General features: G+C 39.9%; 1 protein-coding gene across 2 annotated transcripts; it reads right to left on the bottom strand.

The window, feature by feature from the left end:
• Positions 1–1,906: 1,906 nt before the first annotated feature.
• LOC124255177 (keratin-associated protein 4-11-like) lies at positions 1,907–14,727 on the bottom strand. 2 transcript variants are annotated; one of them, XM_046689018.1, is made up of 6 exons: positions 14,642–14,727; positions 13,746–13,847; positions 12,920–13,027; positions 7,844–7,918; positions 5,029–5,103; positions 1,907–2,073 (listed from the first exon to the last, which is right to left on the bottom strand). In XM_046689018.1, the coding sequence occupies exons 1-6, from the start codon at positions 14,712–14,714 to the stop codon at positions 2,060–2,062; spliced, it is 447 nt and encodes a 148-aa protein (XP_046544974.1). In that variant the 5' UTR covers positions 14,715–14,727; the 3' UTR covers positions 1,907–2,059. The 2 variants fall into 2 exon arrangements, with proteins under 2 accessions (XP_046544974.1, XP_046544975.1); XM_046689019.1 differs by lacking the exon at positions 13,746–13,847.
• Between the last annotated feature and the right edge of the window lie 5,837 nt (positions 14,728–20,564).

Raw genomic sequence — 20,564 nt, 5'->3', positions numbered from 1 at the left:
TTTTTAACTCAAAATACCTTGCCTTCCACGGAGACTTTTTTCACTGAAAACAACAGTTTTAAATACTGTGTTGGGCTCGTATATATTATGCTTCTTGAGACAGTTTAGAGATGTTATCCGTAAGAAATCCAGCCCGTCTCGGGCGGTCGGACAGGCCTTATTTCATACACTGCCAAACATTACTGCCCTTCCACCATGCGTCACAGTCTCCTGAACGGAACAAGCAAACATTATTTCTGCTCTTGGGTGGTAAGCACGATGCTTCCCATCAACTCTGAACAGACAGAACATGCTTTCATTATCGGCGTCGGAAGGTCACGTCGCTGGCCACGACGCACAATCTCATCTCAATCTCTAACGACGTTAGTGAGACAAGTGTTATTTAAAAGCGGTTTTGCTTAAGGGTGGGTACACCAAGATGTTGGGGATAAGAACATGTTTTGTCTGTATTTAGAAGACGCCTAAGAGATATTAATGTCCACAGTTTAGAGTCGCCTACGTGCATTACGCCACAACCTTTGAGTCAATATTATTCGTAAAAGGTTATGCTTCATATAAAATATGCATGTAAAAATTGGGAAGATGAATATAGAAGATGAATACCTGATCAGGTATTCGAATCACCGTCTGGACAATAAATTTATGAATACAAATGTAGACTTTTGCCATCATATATTGTTTATGTATGTAATGATGAACACATCTTTCAAATTAGAACGAAATCGGTGACGAAATAAAGATTTTAGGAAATTGTACCGCTTCACTATTATATAGAATCAAAAAGGGGTGACACTTCCGATGCTTAAAATTTTGATCGAAAACCGGGCAGAACGACTATTTTGACGTGCGGTTCAATCAAACCTTACGTTTTTCACAAAACAATTGTGGTGAGCTTGTAGGTCATTCTTTTTACCTTTCTGCTCATAGCATTCAGTTTGTCTAAGTGCAGTTTATATTTGACCACTGACTCTCGCATTAGCACTACCTTCTACTTCGAACAAACGTTTGGCCTCCCTTCCGTGAACATCGACAGTTTCCGTAAATCTCTGAATGACCGGAAACAGAAAAGGCTCTCATTGGTCAATTTACGAATGAAGAAATATGAGTTGATCGAGACTGAATATGACGGCGACGTGTGTAAAGACTATACTGGAGTCAAACCAGTTGTTGACCTATTCTCACCAGGAATCCAAATATGGTTTGCAGGTAAGAACCGATCGTTACGTTAAACACGTGTATGACCTGTGTATGGTTTGCAGGTAAGAACCGATCGTTACGTTAAACACGTGTATGACCTGTGTATGGTTTGCAGGTAAGAACCGATCGTTACGTTAAACACGTGTATGACCTGTGTATGGTTTGCAGGTAAGAACCGATCGTTACGTTAAACACGTGTATGACCTGTGTATGGTTTGCAGGTAAGAACCGATCGTTACGTTAACCACGTGTATGACCTGTGTATGGTTTGCGAGGTAAGAACCGATCGTTACGTTAAACACGTGTATGACCTGTGTATGGTTTGCGAGGTAAGAACCGATCGTTACGTTAACCACGTGTATGACCTGTGTATGGTTTGCGAGGTAAGAACCGATCGTTACGTTAAACACGTGTATGACCTGTGTATGGTTTGCGAGGTAAGAACCGATCGTTACGTTAAACACGTGTATGACCTGTGTATGGTTTGCGAGGTAAGAACCGATCGTTACGTTAAACACGTGTATGGCCTGTGTATGGTTTGCGAGGTAAGAACCGATCGTTACGTTAAACACGTGTATGACCTGTGTATGGTTTGCGAGGTAAGAACCGATCGTTACGTTAAACACGTGTATGACCTTCTGTGTGTCGTGTTGTACACTAACGTCCAAAAGAAACTTGGCAACCGAAAAAACATAAAAGAAAGCCAGCAGTCGTTTTCCATTCTAACTAAACAGGTTATTTCATGTATTTATTCAAATATGGAACGGAACTAAGCAATGATAACAACTGAATAACAATATGAGTGTTCAGGCAGTCACAGATGGTCGTCATGGAACCAGTGTTGTTAAGGGACCTGGGTGACCTACTTGGCAAGCACTGCAAACAGAAAGAAACACCATCTAAATATTTCATGCAACACCTTCAGTTAGGTGGGCAGAGTTGCACCCTCACTTGCGATAAGTCTTCAAGATGACAAATCAAACCAACTGGGTTCTGAAGACGACAACTAAACTTTGACACATCATGACATTGAAATCTGCTATTTATTGTTGGCCCTACCCTTACCGCCAACAACAGTATGTATGCCCTGGGCGGGTGACATGGACTACAGATACAGGAGGATACGCTCACCATGTATACCTTGGGCGGGTGACATGGACTACAGATACAGGAGGGTACGCTCACCATGTATACCCTGGGCGGGTGACTGGGACTACAGATGCAGGAGGATACGCTCACCATGTATACCTTGGGCGGGACATGGACACAGATACAGGAGGACCATACCTTGCTGGACTACCATGCTCACCATGTATACCTTGGGCGGGTGACATGGACTACAGATACAGGAGGGTACGCTCACCATGTATACCTTGGGCGGGTGACATGGACTACAGATACAGGAGGATACGCTCACCATGTAGATGACAGGAGGGTACGCTCACCATGTATACCTTGGGCGGGTGACATGGACTACAGATACAGGAGGATACGCTCACCATGTGTATACAGGTGACAGGGACTACAGATACAGGAGGATACGCTCACCAAGGGTACGCTCACCATGTATACCTTGGGCGGGTGACATGGACTACAGATACAGGAGGATACGCTCACCATGTATACCTTGGGCGGGTGACATGGACTACAGATACAGGAGGATACGCTCACCATGTATACCTTGGGCGGGTCACATGGACTACAGATACAGGAGGATACACTCGCCATTTAGCGAAGGCCAGTTGCATCACTATCAGGTGTTGATGTCTCACAAACACATGTTAATGATATAGACCAAACCAACAGACAAACTGTGTCTCTTTTATGTCCAGTAGAAGCCCATTAAACTCTCAACGTCATATACTTGAAGGATTTTGAAAACACATGACACAGAATAATACCTCAGTGGAACATTTGGTAACATTTAACAATTTCAGAAATATTTTGTCACGCAACACTTCTCTAAAAATAAATAATGCATTTTTCCCAATAATACTAACAATCAGCCCTCAGGGTATCTACTATATAATTTATTCCCAAAAATTGCGTATACAGATTACACTATAAATTAAAAAGTTCGAATGAATTAATGCAACGTTGCATTAAATCGACTCTCGCGCCCTCTACTGGCCTAACATTATTTCAAGCGAACCCCATTGAGTTATGTCCCTTGGAGCGCTCTTTGTGAATATCCCACGTACAGTTTTTTATTGAAACCAGTTCGGTAAACACCGACAACACCGCGTGCGACAGTTTCCGATGTACGGAGCTATCGTTTACATTCCATATATGGCAAGTGTTCTCTGTTTGTAAGCTGTTCGTCTAGTTTCAATGATCGATTTCAGGCAAGTCGTTAGGGATAATAAGTCTTTTATTGCATCAATAGGAAGGTAAATTAAGTGCATATGCTCTCAATATATAAAATATAGGCCAAAATATTGCCGAAAATGTGTGACCTTGTGCCGTTAAATAACTGATTGATATCATATGGTTTCATCATACCTTACAAATGGCATTATAACGTAAAGTACTGAGTGATATTGACATGTCAGGTTTGGACAGCAATTATAGGAAATCTGGTGCCTTTATCCACATTTTTGATTATAATAACACACGTGTATTATCTTTGTATTAAGAACATATTTTGCCTCAACACGTCGCTGGTATGCACCAGGCTAGCTATTCTCGAAACGTTCGTAGCCCTACGAACTTCTTAACCCCATTCTTTTACACACTCGCTACGATCAAAGTTAAGAATTCTTAGGACTACGAACGTTTCGAGAATAAGGGCCCAGTAACACCAGCCTGTCATGGCTTCTGTGTGATGTCACCGGGACACAGTGAACCTGCTCTCGGTCAATGTCAGTTTCTTGGATCCATAAAACATGGCAGGTTCTCATGAAGGTACAATATATTATTACCCACGTGGTCAACGTATGGGTAGTTGTATACTAATCTCGTACGTCACACGAGTGTCGTATCGCGTTGACCTGTGTCGTAACGACTTGACCTGAGATTCTAACGATTTGATTGGATAACCGATGACCTCTCAATTAGGTCACATTCTGACGTAACTATTTTTTCATTCATTACAAACACGTGAATCCATTCATTCTACAACTTAAATGCATTGTGGGAATGTAAACATCGCGAACGTTGCCGTGTCGCTGTTTAATTGTTAGTCGAACTGAGACATTATACCCGTCGAAAAACGTAAACGCAATGTTTCCACCAGTGATGTTAGCCGAATGAAGCAACTGCAAACCAAGAAACGGGGTGCTACGGAGTAGTTTACTGTAGGAGGCTGTACGAGGCGATGACAACTGACATGCATCGTGACGTCGGTTACCAAGGCAGTGACGTCATTACAGTGACGTCATGCAAATATTGTAATACAGTACAAAACTCTTCCGCAACCTCTTTATGAAACCGGTTTCGGTTTGAAACCAAAATATTAACAAAAATACGCTATTTTGTCAATTTAATGCATGTAAGACGTGGGTAATAAATAAAATACCACACTCGGTCTCATTACATACGAATTATATGAAACTCGTGACCTTCCTGTGTTATCTGACCTCGCTTTCGCTCGGTCAGATACCATAGGAAGGACACTCGTTTCGTATAATTCGTATGTAATGAGACCTCGTGTAGAATTTCTATATACGGTTATAACGAACCCAAAGGGACCTTATATTTCACCTCGTTATAACCGTAGTTATAACACCTGACATATTCAGCAAGCGCCCGGGATGAACCAGCATGTCCTTGAGTTCGTTATAAGCATGCTTAGCATATTGCACGTAATTAATAAATATGTAATGTACTCACATTTCTCTAGTCCGCAGTAGTTACAGCATGGGGGCGGACCGCAACACGTGAGGCACAAGTGGGGTCTGGGGGTAGCTGCAAGGATGAGAAAATGTCTGTTATCAAGGGCACGGAGTACGTGTCCCCCCTTGGGAACAGTGATGTGATACGCATGAAGATCCGGGTTATAATTCGTCTTCACCAACCCACCCTTGTCGTAAGAGGGATCGGGTGGTCAGGCTCGTTGACTTGGTTGACACATGTCATCGTATCCAAAATGCGTAGACGTATACTTATGGTATTGATCACTGGATTGTTTGGTCTGATTATTTACAGACCGGAACATTGCGGCGTTAAACAACAAACAAAGACGTAAACATGCATACACTGTGTTCCCGGACAATTCGTGACACCATACACTGTGTTCCCCGACAATTCGTGATACCATACACTGTGTTCCCCGACAATTCGTTAAATAACTGATTGATATCATATGGTTTCATCATACATTACAAATGGCATTATAACGTAAAGTACTGAGTGATATTGACATGTCAGGTTTGGACAGCAATTATAGGAAATCTGGTGCCTTTATCCACATTTTGAATTATAATAACACACGTGTATTATCTTTGTATTAAGAACATATTTTGCCTCAACACGTCGCTGGTATGTACCAGTAACACCAGCCTGTCATGGCTTCTGTGTGATGTCACCGTGACACAGTGAACCTGCTCTGGGTCAATGTCAGTTTCTTGGATCCATAAAACATGGTAGGTTCTCATGAAGGTACAATATAATATGGTTATAACGAACTCAAAGGGACCGTCCACGTTATAACCGTATGGGTAGTTACAGGTTTGGCTATACTAATGAAAGTCGGTACGTCACACGAGTGTCAATATCGCGTTGACCTGTGTCGTAACGGCTTGACCTGAGATTCTAACGATTTGATTGGATAACCGATGACCTCAACGTCAATTAGGTCACATTCTGACTGCATTAACTTATTTTTCATTCATTCCGATTCAAACACGTGAATCCATTCATAGACACATCTACAACTTAAAAACACATTGTGGGAATCCCTGCAAACATCGCGAACGTTGCCGTGTCGCTGTTTGTTGTATCAGTTGGAGTCGAACTGAGGTTCACATTTTGATAAAGCCCGTCGAAAAACGTAAACGCAATGTTTCCACCAGTGATGTTAGCCGATATGAAGCAGCCTGCAAACCAAACCAACGGGGTGCTACGGCGGTAGTTTACTGTAGGAGGCTGTACGAGGCGATGACAACTGACATGCATCGTGACGTCGGTTACCAAGGCAGTGACGTCATTACATGTGACGTCATGCAAATATTATAATACAGTACAAAACTCTTCCGCAACCTCTTTATGAAACCGGTTTCGGTTTGAAACCAAAATATTAACAAAAATACGCTATTTTGTCAATTTAATGCATGTAAGACGTTTGTAATAATAAATAAAGTCCATACCACACTCGGTCTCATTACATACGAATTATATGAAACTCGTGACCTTCCTGATAGTTATCTGACCTCGCTTTCGCTCGGTCAGATACCATAGGAAGGACACTCGTTCGTATAATTCGTAAAACCGCACTGATTTTGTCTCCGGTTACATGTTCAAATTTCTAAACTCAGTACGGTTATAACGAACCCAAAGGGACCTTTCTGGGGTATTTCACCTAATCGTTATAACCGTAGTTATAACACCTGACGTCTGCCCGTATATTCAGCAAGCGCCTGGATGAACCAGCATGTACCTTGAGTTCGTTATAAGTATGCTATACATTCTGAGCATATTGCACGTAATTAATAAATATGTAATGTACTCACATTTCTCTAGTCCGCAGTAGTTACAGCATGGGGCGGTGTTCCGCAACACGAGGATGAGTGTTTTGAAGGTTTCACCTAGATTTACAGCGAAGTGGGTTTGACAGGAAGATCTGGGGCGATATTTGTCGTCTGCAAGGATGAGAAAATGTCTGTTATCAGAATGGGTACGAACTTTTGGGTACGTAGTCCCCCATGATTGCTGTTTTTCTGATGCGAGTGATATATGTTGCACCCAGGTCATACGCATGTAAGATCTCGGAACAGGCTTATAATTCTGTTGAATTAACTTTGAATGCCTTTTCACGGAAGAGCTGTAAAATGGTTCCCGGACAGTAAGCCTTGCTGTCGTCGTGTGGAAGTTTCAGGGATCGGTTACAGCTAGGTTTTACAGGCTCGTTGACTTCGGTTGACAAGGCATGTCATCAAGATTCTGATCCAAAATGCGTAGACGATATACTTATGGTATTTAATTCAGAGTTTGGGTTCCTGGCACTGGAGATTTCACACAGCAATTTGGTCAACTGGGCTGTTCCATTATTTATACAGACCCAAGGAACAGTTGCGGCGTTAAACAAGGACAAACCTAGAAGACAGCTAAACATTCCATTACAGGTGGCATCTACACTGTGTTCCCGGACAGATTCGTATGACACCATACTTAATAAATCTGTCAAGGGAAATCCCCCGATTCGTTCAAGATACAAAGAGCAAATTATGGCACATGTGTTCCCCGACAATTCGTTAAAGTAACTGATTGATATCATATGGTTTCATCATACATTACAAATGGCATTATAACGTAAAAGTACTGAGTGATATTGACATGTCAGGATTTGGACAGCAATTATAGGAAATCTGGTGCCTTTATAACACCTGACATATTCGGCAAGCGCCCGGGATGAACCAGCATGTCCTTGAGTTCGTTATAAGCATGCTTAGCATATTGCACGTAATTAATAAATATGTAATGTACTCACATTTCTCTAGTCCGCAGTAGTTACAGCATGGGGGCGGACCGCAACACGTGAGGCACAAGTGGGGTCTGGGGGTAGCTGCAAGGATGAGAAAATGTCTGTTATCAAGGGCACGGAGTACGTGTCCCCCCTTGGGAACAGTGAGTGATACGCATGAAGATCCGGGTTAGAATTCATCTTCACCAACCCACCCTTGTCGTAAGAGGGATCGGGTGGTCAGGCTCGTTGACTTGGTTGACACATGTCATCGTATCCAAAATGCGTAGACGTATGACGTCTGATTATTTACAGACCGGAACATTGCGGCGTTAAACAACAAACAAAGACGTAAACATGCATACACTGTGTTCCCCGACAATTCGTGACACCATACACTGTGTTCCCCGACAATTCGTGACATCATACACTGTGTTCCCCGACAATTCGTGACACCATACACTGTGTTCCCCGACAATTCGTGACATCATACACTGTGTTCCCCGACAATTCGTGACACCATACACTGTGTTCCCCGACAATTCGTGACATCATACACTGTGTTCCCCGACAATTCGTGACATCATACACGTTGTTCCCCGACAATTCGTGACACCATACACTGTGTTCCCCGACAATTCGTGACACCATACACTGTGTTCCCCGACAATTCGTGACACCATACACTGTGTTCCCCGACAATTCGTGACACCATACACTGTGTTCCCCGACAATTCGTGACATCATACACTGTGTTCCCCGACAATTCGTGACACCATACACTGTGTTCCCCGACAATTCGTGACACCATACACTGTGTTCCCCGACAATTCGTGACAGCATACACTGTTCCCCGACAATTCGTGACACCATACACTGTGTTCCCCGACAATTCGTGACATCATACACTGTGTTCCCCGACAATTCGTGACATCATACACTGTGTTCCCCGACAATTCGTGACATCATACACTGTGTTCCCCGACAATTCGTGACACCATACACTGTGATCCCCGACAATTCGTGACATCATACACTGTCCATTCAATATATTGTATATATCTGACATTTTAGTATCGTTAACTTTCACTGAGAAAATATCTTAAGCGCAAAAAAAAGGTTTGTATTTGCTGTCCTTTGTGCTCATTGGTTGTACGGCTACGCGTGATGTCGAGTGAGTGAGTGAATTTCGTTTTAAAGCCGCTTTTAGCATTATTCCAGCAATATTCCCACGCGATGTCACAAAACATTAAATATGACGTCATCCGTTGACATCACAGTCCATTTTATGTGACGTCATACCAACAATATATTGATAATGCTGAATTATTTTTGAAACAAAAGAGACAATGGGGACTGATATACATAAGCGAACTACGCACAATCTCGCAGTGATAAGTTAGTATAACATCGCTAGTTCGACTTTGAGCTTCATACAGCATAAAAAGCGAGCAGCAATATTTGGACACATTATGGAAAATCATCGTAGACGCTCGCAAGCGGAATTACCAATAAATGGTTCTGTACCGAAGGCTACTCTCGTTAAGATCAGGGTTAGAATTGATCTTCAGTAACCCATGCTTGTCGTAAGAGGCGACTAACGGGATCGGGTGCTCAGGTTTGCTGACTTGGTTCCCACATGTCATCGTATCCCAGTTGCGTAGATCGATGCTCAAGCTGTTTATCACTGGATTACCCGGTCCAGACTCGATTATGTACAGATCTGCAATATTGCTGAGTGCGGCGTTAACCCCCTGGATGCCACAGGGACATATAAGTCCTTCCCCTTCAACCCTCAATTTCAAGTCCAATAAAAATCAAAATATCCCACGCACACAAATACACTTCACAGTTTCGAATTCTGCGGGAAATTTCCTGTTTCTTGATACCATCCACTATTATTTTAGACAAAGCTCAAGTGCTGAAAATGACCTTTCAAAATAGGCTTCATCGAAAATGTCGCCATTTTTGACACAGTACGAAATCGCTATTCACAGCGTTATTTGCTGTATGTTTTGAAATGTGAAAATCGGATAATTACTGGGTGCATTGAATTTCAAAAATAACATATTCATGATCACTGATATCAGTTTTACATGAAATCGCTAATTATAATTCTGAAACGTTACCGATGAATCTAGAATCGGTTGGGATGTTTTCGAAAATGCACTTACACGAACGCCGTAGAGCGCTTTCCGCCATATTGGATAGTGTTTACAAAATCACGTTTCGCGAAAGCCGGTATTGAGACGCCTATTACATCACGTATATTTCATATTCAGCTTCGAAAAATGCATCACTGAATTCCCCATACATTTTAGAACCAAATTGCAACTGGTCTGTGTTACCAATACCAACTGTCTAGATAAAATGAGACGAAACATATTGGGTGTGAAAACGAACGCTGTGCCTGAAAGACTGCGCTTGTCTGAAATGTAAACAAAGACAAATTCCAATTTTACACTGCGTAGCATGTTCTGAAATTTGTCAACATTCATCCGTCTATTAATTGCTTGCAATGGCTCAATACCTTTGGAATATGCATGGAAAGAGTATCGTAGCAAGCAATAGGAAATTATAAATAGATACAATGCAATGATTTGATAATTCACGCAGAACGACAACGGTAATTATCTGCATTTCTGACTTCTTCTCTTACTTTCTCTTAGTGAAAACGATAAAAACATAACAATACACAGATAGTCAGAATCATTCTGATTACTTACATGTCATATTTATGTACAAACGATCCCTGAATCAATGGAAGGGTCCTCGCAAAATCCTGTGTACCCTTGTCAGCAAAGCCGCCATTTTGTAAGAAATCGGTCAGCGGTAGTGATGTCATACGTCAACATTGTTGTACATATTAGGCAATTTCTTTGAGGTGAAGGTCGTTGAACAAGAGTAAACACAATCGCCCAATCCTTCCGATTACACTGTCAGTATTATGGTGTATATTTTGCGTATAGTTCAGATACTTTTTCATGAAACTGACTTCAGTATCTACATTTAGCCTTGTCCAATATCATATCATACGTGCATATAGGGTTTACGGTGTTTTATTCTTTGAAAGTTTTTGATTGTTTGAATCATATTTACATAAGAAATTGACATATTTAGTGCAATACACCATATTCTAAACCTTTACACAAGTGTTAGAAGATCAAACGTAGCCATAACTGCAACTACTTTAGTTCCTATGATGTACAATATTCAATGCATTTGGACTAATATTGCAATTTCATATGAACAGGTTAATGAACGGTGATTTAATTCAACCTTATATGTAAAACTGATAATATTAATGAAAATGATTTATATATGGTATGAAATGTATATATGCACACATATTTAAAGGAATTGCCTTGTTCATTGCATAATTTTGTGTCGTTTTATAGACAAAAGAATGACGCATATTGATCGGCTAGGTGCATATTGTTGGAAACGTTTTATGATTCTCTATCATTGTTTTCGATAATATAATCAATTCATATTCGATTAAATAATATTGTGATGACAGGATATCAAACTCTAACTACATTTATAGGAAACTTGTTGAAAAATATATATACCATCTCATGTGTTAAATCGAACAAATCTTACATCCATATTCTAATATGTAGTTCCATATATAAAAAGCTATCTTTTTGCATCTTTCATTGCATACGTATGAAGAGAAATAGCTACATAATCATAAAGAAAGAAAATTCTTATCCCAAACAAAATATTCGGGTGTTGTGAAATATTATTTTTATTTACGATAAGTTGATGCCAAACAGGTGCGCGTGTTGTTCACAATAAGATACGCTATCAAACCGTCTAATTGTTGATATATTCAGGACACTATTTAAATGGAAAAATCAGTCATTTTATATTTTGTCTAAAGAGTGTTAAATTCTGACGTAAAAGCTGAGACCTTTTATACAATTAATGGAAATTAGGTGAGATATATACTAATCAACATACCAATTTCGTCTTTTTCTGACGTCGCAAAATGCATAAAACAAGCAATGACGTCAACTAAAATGTTGTATTATTTTCAGCAATTTCATTACATTTGAAGATATGGCTAGTATTCTGGTAATAACGATGCAAAATTAGTCAAATTACATCTACACAAACAGGAGAATAAGGGAATCTAAGAACTAACTTATATATCGGATAGGGCCATCCAAATCGCTATAACGTGCTTTCACATGTAATACGTTGTCATTTTTCTTGTAAATTGTGAAACTACCAAACTGCATCCGCTCACATTGGGAAATTTGAATTGGAATAGTTTGGTTCACCATGAACATAAAATAACGAAAATATAGCGTCCGTATCCACAACAAATTCTCTCCAAGTGAACTGAGTAACATTGACCTAGTGTTGGGCATAAGGGAGTTATGCCCCCTTATCATTATACGTGTAAAACCTCTCTGTCGTCGTTTGACGTCATAGAAGAAAATCCATTTTTGACATTTATTGCGAGTCATTTTTAATGTTGAGCGTATAACGTTATGTACAAGCACATAATCCCAATTCATATACACTTATGTCGTTCAGATATCAGGCTGTATTTTATTCGCTCACACTTTCCGTAAAGATGCCACATTAAAAAATTCGTAGCACAGCGCTTTTATCGGTGCGCGATAAAAAGCGGATAAATTTACTGTTTTTTAACGCATAACAACCTTTGGACAACATTTAGCAATGTCTATTTCTCAAACCGCCGAGGTAGTTGCACTTATATTTATACCAACGGATAGGAAATTTAATATTCTACATTTCTGTGTAATTTTATAGCCGTACGTAGATCCAGGACCACGCGAGCGCAATTCTCGCACAACGTTCACTTTTCAAACTGTATGAAAATGTGCGCCTGAAAAAAAACTCGGCATCAAGGGTGTTAAACAACAAAGCAACCAACCTATCATAAAGCTGTAACCTTTCCTGAGTGGAACAAAGACTTGTGTGAGTGTCATCACTGATTCCCATTGATAACTTCCAATCAAATCAAATCAGAACGGCAACTGTCCCAATGTGTGAGCCATTTGGGGGTCGCCCTGAATGGTTTTCTTGATGCTGCGTTTCATTTCTTAATTAAGTAACTGTGCTTACGTTTCGGTGTTGGTTTGCACATGCAGGTTGGGCATCCGTTGATCCTCACGACTCCTGCGGGACATTTCAACCACTGCTGACAAGGACGGTAGTAGGGGCAGTTGTAGGCTGGAACAGGAAATGATAACGCGTCATAATCTGACGTACAAAAGAAAGTACACACTTGTGTTTTGGGATTATTTTCCCCAAAACATTTTGAACCGTGTTTTGATTTACTTACAAACCATTGTGTACGTATTTAAGACACAAATAACAAATAGTCGGTGTTTCCACATTTTCCTTTTGGTTACTGAGTATTTGATGACATTTAGAAATGTTATTTAGAACCAACATCGCTTCTGCAAGCCAAACACGGGCACCTGCTAGCAGGCACTTGATAAGAGAACATGAATGTAGATAAACACACCCCTCCCCAGCCTCGTCTAGGCTGAATACATGTCATCCCGTGCATAATTAGAGAGAGTATGATTTTAAGCCGCTTTTAGCAATATTCCAGCAATATTACGGCGTGGGACGCCAGAAATGGGCTTCACACATTGTACCCATGTGGGAAATCGAACCAGGGTCTTCTGCGTGAGGATTGGACGCTTTAACCACTAGTCTACCCCACCGTCCAATCACATTGCGAAGGACTAGCGTTTCCTTTGTGTGACTGAGTGAATGAAATACACAACATACACAATTTCAATTACTTTTACAACAACTTCTTAACCATAACATGGAGTGCAGATTTGTTCATGTCACCACTGATGACGCTGATGATGACGATGATGATGAGAAGGAGGAGGGTGAAGATGATGAAAAAGAGCAATAAGTATTTACTTACGTCTGTTACATTCACATGTAGGACACCCGTTAATCTTTTTGTAACCGAAGATACATTTCTTTTCTTGCGGACATTGAATTTCCGGGCAAGGAGTTGGCAAATCTGTGAAAGAAGGTTACAGTGAGATAGGGAAAGTTAATTTACATATCTATATTCTACACTGTAGTGAAGTGAGTGAGTGAGTGACTGAGAGAGTTTAGTTTTACGCCGCGTTAAGCAATATTCCAGCAATATCACGGCGGGGGACACCAGAATTGGGCTTCACATATTGTACCCATGTGGGGAATCGAACCCGGGTCTAAAGCGGGACGAGCGAACGCTTTAACCAATAGGTTACCCCGCCGCCAATGCAACGAGAAGTGTTGGCGTAACCGTTGACAAATTATATATATTTTGTAGATATCTAAGTAGGTAGTAGTGGGTGGGTGCATGTGTAGTTAGGTGGATAGATAATCAAGTCATTAAAATGAAGTAACATGTATTTATATATGCTATTCGAAAAAAATAGTTTGTTCTTTTTACCGTAATATAAAAGCTATAAATTTATGTAAAAGTATTACGGAAGATATTCTCATGTGATTTTCGAGGAAAGTGGAGGGGCATGGATAGTGTTTCTCAAACGCCTCGATATTTTATCCCAAAACTAATTTATGATCATGGGTTGGAATCCCTTTAGACTGGCCTGTACCTTACCAAGTTCCAGGACACGTATCATTATGGAGGGTTTTTTTCTCTATAAATTTGACACTCATTTGTAGTAGCGTTAAAGTAACTAAACTTCGAACTCACACGCACACTAACTCGTCCCACCAACCCACCAACCCAGCCAATCACCCACCTACCCATCTTTTAACTCCCTCCTTCCCTCACTCACTCACTCACTAGTGTTGACCTACCTTGTACGAGTGCCACTGCAGAACACACGATAAGAGTCAGGCCAAACAACAGACAGACTGAAAAGCGGTCCATGTTTCTGTCTAAGATCAAGTAACTTTATAAACCACGCGTGTCATCGGCTTATGTACATCTTAACATCTGAATGTGAAAGCTGATTGGCTGAGAATCCACCAATGATATTTCATATAGGATTTGTCAGTGTACTGATATTGACATCTTACAACCCGGATACTGAAACACCTGAAGGAAACATGTAGATAAACAACTCGGCGTTTGTCTATGAATATTCAAGAGACTCACTGTCGCGCTGCCCGGCAGGGGTTGTGGATATGAAGGTGCATTAGCAACCTGTTACTGTTAGGTTTATAACGGTAATGAATGAGTATTGCGGGTTGAATGAATATAGGCAGTGGACAGTGTGGACAGTGGCGATGCAACTATAAGAAAAGAAATATATGATTTAGGAGACAGTTTATCAAACAAAAGTAGCAATCGGTTAATATAATTTTCAAATCAATTCATCTTGTTTATTCAGAATGTGTGGCCTCCAGTTCATATACAGATGATACAAGCAGCGTGTTGGAACTTTCAGTTTACAAAATTTGACGTCTCAGATGATGAGCATAAAGTTGTAGCTTAATAATAGCATTTGTATCATTAGATGCCATTAAGTTGATGAAAATAATTTTTCTATATTATAAGATGTACAGACAAACGGTAGGTATTTAGATCTTAAGCTTTCATAAGCTGGACATACAATGTAATGAATAAACAAGTAAATGGGACATAGTAATTGGGCACAGAGTTTTCATATCCACACAAAGAGTGTTTGTTCGTATCACAAAAAGAGGGCCATTCATTAGTGATTGTGGTCAATTATTGTTTTAAAAAATATGCAAACGCATATTCTAAGTTAATCATTTCGCATATGAGCGAGAAATTGTCAGTTCGTAATATTTCGCAGTATTGCTGAGACGTCCGGGAATTCTGATTGCCCTTTCCGAGAAGTGACAAGCCCGAGATACATGGGCGTCGAGTACACTCGCCTTCAGCACTGACAACAACACCATAAATAAATGCACACCTTACACAGCTTTATTGCGCACAACTGGAGAGAGGCGTCATAATAGACTGGTTGTTCTGTACCCATGCAATTGACACTCCTTTCTTTACGTGAGAACGACACAAACACAGACTCGTTTCATATTGAAATACGTCGCGGACAGTTACAGCGGCAGTCGGGTCAACTCGCCCCAGGACGTTACCTGCATGACTCCTTATTGTGGGACATTGTGAATTTCTTACACGCCGGTGGGTGAGAAACTCATGAGAGATAACTGGTGTCACGCATGTGGGTGAGATCGTCCCAGGTCCGAGATTGTTATGAGGACCTGAGGTGACATGACGGACAACTTCCCCAATTGTAACTCATTGATCAGCTGCTTGTGCTTCACTCGAATGCAGACATGTTACTCGTCTCAAGCCCACCGATTGGTTATGTTCTATCGTAAACAATGCTTTAAACAACCCCGAATATGTAACATGCATCTATTTTCTTTTATTCTTCACCTTATCGTTTACTATCGTGGTCAGTCAATCGGTAGTATCTGTGTAAACAATTAATGGAATATAGCCGGTAAAGACTCGGCGTGCTATCTCCATTGTGGCTGCCCTTTGAACATACAAAATGTACAACATTCGCACTTTCTCCCACGAATAGTATTACTTTGCATATTTTCTGTCATCGTAACACAGTTTGGGTTTTGTCTGTTGTTTAACACTGCATTCAGCAATATTCCAGCTATATGGCGGGGGTTTGTAAATAATCGAGTCTGAACCAGACAATCCAGTGATCAACAGCATGAGCATCGATCTTCGCAAATGGGAACCGATGACATATGCGGCGTAAAACTAAACTCACTCACTCACTCACTCACTCACTCACTTTGTCAAGTGCAGCGTCATTCGGGTCACCTCGTCCTAGTTCGTTATCTACATAATACCTCGGAGGCCATTTGTATAGTCACAGTGATTTATTGAAAAACGCATACCACTCACTCAGCACAATTTCTTCACAACAATTTAGAAAAAAGATTTTAAAAGGTAATTACACATTTGAATTAAAACTCGATTTCGCAATTCATAAAAGCGTCAGTACAGCCTCTAATAGACAAGTTAGCAAGGGTAACCAGTCCGTGCCAATACAATATTTTAACTGTAGCAACAGAAGCATTGATATGAGATGAACCATGCAGCTCCTGACTGGAATTCTTCACCACTCGACCCTTTCCGTTCCACCTCGACCCTTACCGCCACCACTCGACGCATAACGCTCACCGACATAAGGATCCCATTCAGTGGTATAACATTCAGTTTTTCTTCTTTAGGCGAGTACGGAACAAAGTTAATAAATCGCCCCGATGGGCGCTGGAGACGACATTCGACTTGTCCTGATATGAAGGAGCTGGGCATAATCTAGATCACGAATAACACACCCGCGGAAGGACCAATTCGAACCGCCGCCATATAGCTGGAATATTGATGAGTGCGGCAAAATCTAAACTCATTCATTTACTCATTCCATAACAACCGATGTGTTCGCGTTTTGAAATTGTGTCAGAAAAGAAATTTGTTTCGAATTAAATTTACGGGTATTCAATCTACACACTGGGTTTATCGCGTCATCTGATGCCTGTACATTCATGTAACTGAAAGCGGCTAAAGCAATACTGGAATTGAGTTAGCGTCCCCAAATTTGAAAACATCGTAGGTCTTAATGCACTGTGCTTTTTCAGAAAGTGATATTTTGTCATGGCGACATGACGTCATGAACAATGCTATGACGTCACGTTTCTTCTGTGACGTTGCGTTCTACGGGTAGACAGCCTATGTCTGAAAGTAGATTTGGGTTATTTTCCTCAATTTGACGACTTCGGTAATAAACAGAATATTATATTCGTGCCCATATCGTACTATGTTTACAACACTAGATAAGCTGAATGAACAAATGCGCAGGCACTTACGGCCATGTTGATTAACACTTGTCATCTATAATTAAAATGGTTAATCAATTAGTTTTAAATATATATCTGATAAACTGGTACAGCTTTATATAAATTGCTTTCAATTACCATGAATCCATAACTTGATATAGTCACGATATGGCTGATATATTGCCGATGTGACTTAAAATCGTAACTCCCTCCCACCCTCTCATTTTAAACCTTATATCTGAGAGGAAATCTGACAGAAAAGGCAAACAAAGTGAAACGTCCAATGAGATATAAACAAACTTCGTGAAATTAAACAAACTTTAGGTTATACCTACTTAGGATGTCAAAGGCCATTCGCGTTTTACTTATGAATAATTGTTGAAAAGAGAGACTCCTCCATTGTCTATCCGTTGTGATGATAGAGTCACAATCAAGCACGTTTTGCTTTAGTGTGAAGAGATTTCTCTCACAAGGGAACCTTATGACAAAGTTTAAATTATGAAGGATCTTTTTACCAAAATAAATTCCCATTTAATTCTATGATTTTTAAGAGTGTTTTAATTAAGGTTGATGTAATTGATTACAAAAATATTACGGCAGCGCTATTAAATTGGGCTGTATTGTAAACAGATTGTCCTCTGATAGTGGCATGTTATTTTCCAAATAGTATCCGAGTACATTGCAGAAAACCGGAATGTTATACTTTCATATTTGGACATGTCTTAATTATGGCTAGCCTTATCTACAACAGTGAGTGGGTTCATGCAGGAAGCCGAATTACTATAGCTCCTATTTTAATGGTATTCAAAGTAATATTGATATTTGTGTTGAATAGATATATATTAATATTTGGAATGGTTAGTTTTTCGACTCCAATTGTGATCATTTGCTAATGTTTTATTTCTTTTGCGACAATTTTGTTTTTCAATTTGCATAAATCTTCTCGTCACTAAATGGTTTGAATATTTCAAGCTAACTTTCTGTGAGGCTAAGAATTTTCGTTTGTATTTAACATAACGCTTCTCGTCACTATATGGATTTGATATGTGACGTTAACTTATTAAATCACTCACTTCCTCATCAGAGACCAACAATGTATTGATATTCCATGTGACAGGATACCGTATCTAAAAGTGTTCATCAGGACTACACAGTCTGAACACACACTCAGGAAACGTGGCGGCCATCTTGAAATTGGGCCTATCGTGTATTGTTTTTAGATAAATAGTTAAACATGTACAGTAACTATCGTTAATATTTCTATAGAAACACAGCATGGCTAGTTTGCAATAAGACACATGCTTTTTTCATCAATATATTGAACCTTATCTTACCTTAAAAAGAAATATTGATAAAAAGAAATATTGGTTTTACTGGATTAAGCAACTTAGGAGGTTCACTATGTTCTTGTGACCTTGTGTAAATGCATTGTTGTGAAATATCTTCTGTTGCAATTTGTTATTTTGCCTGAGCTGTGTGCCATGTATGGGTAAAAAGCAAAGGTATGATGAAATCATGTGCTCATTAAAACGACTTCGATTGCAGTCAATTATCGTTTACCGTTTATGTCATAAAGTAACTATGAATATATGTTGAGGCATCTTTTTCTCAATAAATACTTTCTGCTTCATTGGTGCGATAACAGCTCTCGTAAAACCCTGCAGGCACACAATGTCAAGCATATCGAATAATATCTCCCTTGTTAGACACACACACACACACACACACACACACACACACACACACACACACACACACACACACACACACACACACACACACACACACACGAGAAGCCGTGAATAATAGATGTGTAATCATGAATTGATAATATGTCTGGAAGAATATTCCCAAAGAGTTGCAATAACATTGATATTCGAATACTTTCTGCATAAACAAAATTCAATATACTTATTTTTCTAAATACATTATCTGTTAACTGGAATGATTTCAGGACCATGCTGCGTCACGGTATCACAATTGTGAATACCTGTAAAGTTGCCCCGTCATTATTTCAGTCATACTGACTATTTCAGAACAAATATATACATATTGTTAAGAGTTGATTTCCAAGTTACACAAAACGTTAATAGGTCTGAAAAAGTATTCAGCGTTAAAACACCAAACAACAAAGACATTTAACAAAGATTTTTGTAGTCTAAAATGACAATGTCATGACATCACAATAGTGAATACCTGAAACGTTGCATTGTCATTGTATCAGTCATGTAGACTCAGGCCTACCATACACACGGCAAACAAATCCTCAAAACTGAACTCATATACACCAAAACAGAAAAAAAATCGCCAAAGTAGGAAAATAAACTTCCAAAACTGCAACAATATCCTCCTAACCTGAACCAAACGCTCCTGTCATGGAAAACTAATCGTTTAGAATGGAAACAAAACTCGCGTATCAGGTACAAAAGCACCCGAGAAGGTCGCCGAGCGTATAAAACGGCAGTCATAGCATCCGAAACGGCATAAAAGTCGTCAAAGATGGCGGCGAAGGGGAACGAACAGGCTTTGGTAAATAATGTTTTTCGTCACTATGAGTCTAATCTGGAAAATTTGATATCGGGATGTAGCGCATGAACCTCCTATTGTAGTAAGCTTCAAACCTATGTTCATTCTTCTCAGTGTCAGGCTTGCGATCCTGCACAATGTAGCCCCTAGTTCGACCGAAGAGGGGTTGTACTTTGTTGTCAACATGTTGTGCTACTGTTTCTCTTCAGTTTTGTAAATAAAGTATTCCTAGCTCAGAATAAAAGTAAATGGGCAGTAAATATTTTCAGGTACTGGGTCATAGATAGACAAAAACGAAACCTAGATGTCCCACTCCAACATCAAGATATTATATATCATTATATTTTTATATATATCAACTTGTTTTATTCACCATACTTGAGAGATATGAGGGAAGTCTTAG

Source organism: Haliotis rubra, unplaced genomic scaffold (assembly GCF_003918875.1).
Source record: "Haliotis rubra isolate DU_JTF1 unplaced genomic scaffold, ASM391887v1 Scf597, whole genome shotgun sequence".
NCBI lineage: Eukaryota > Metazoa > Mollusca > Gastropoda > Lepetellida > Haliotidae > Haliotis > Haliotis rubra.
Note: the sequence above shows the minus strand (reverse complement) of the source record. Positions and strands in the feature narration are given on the sequence as shown.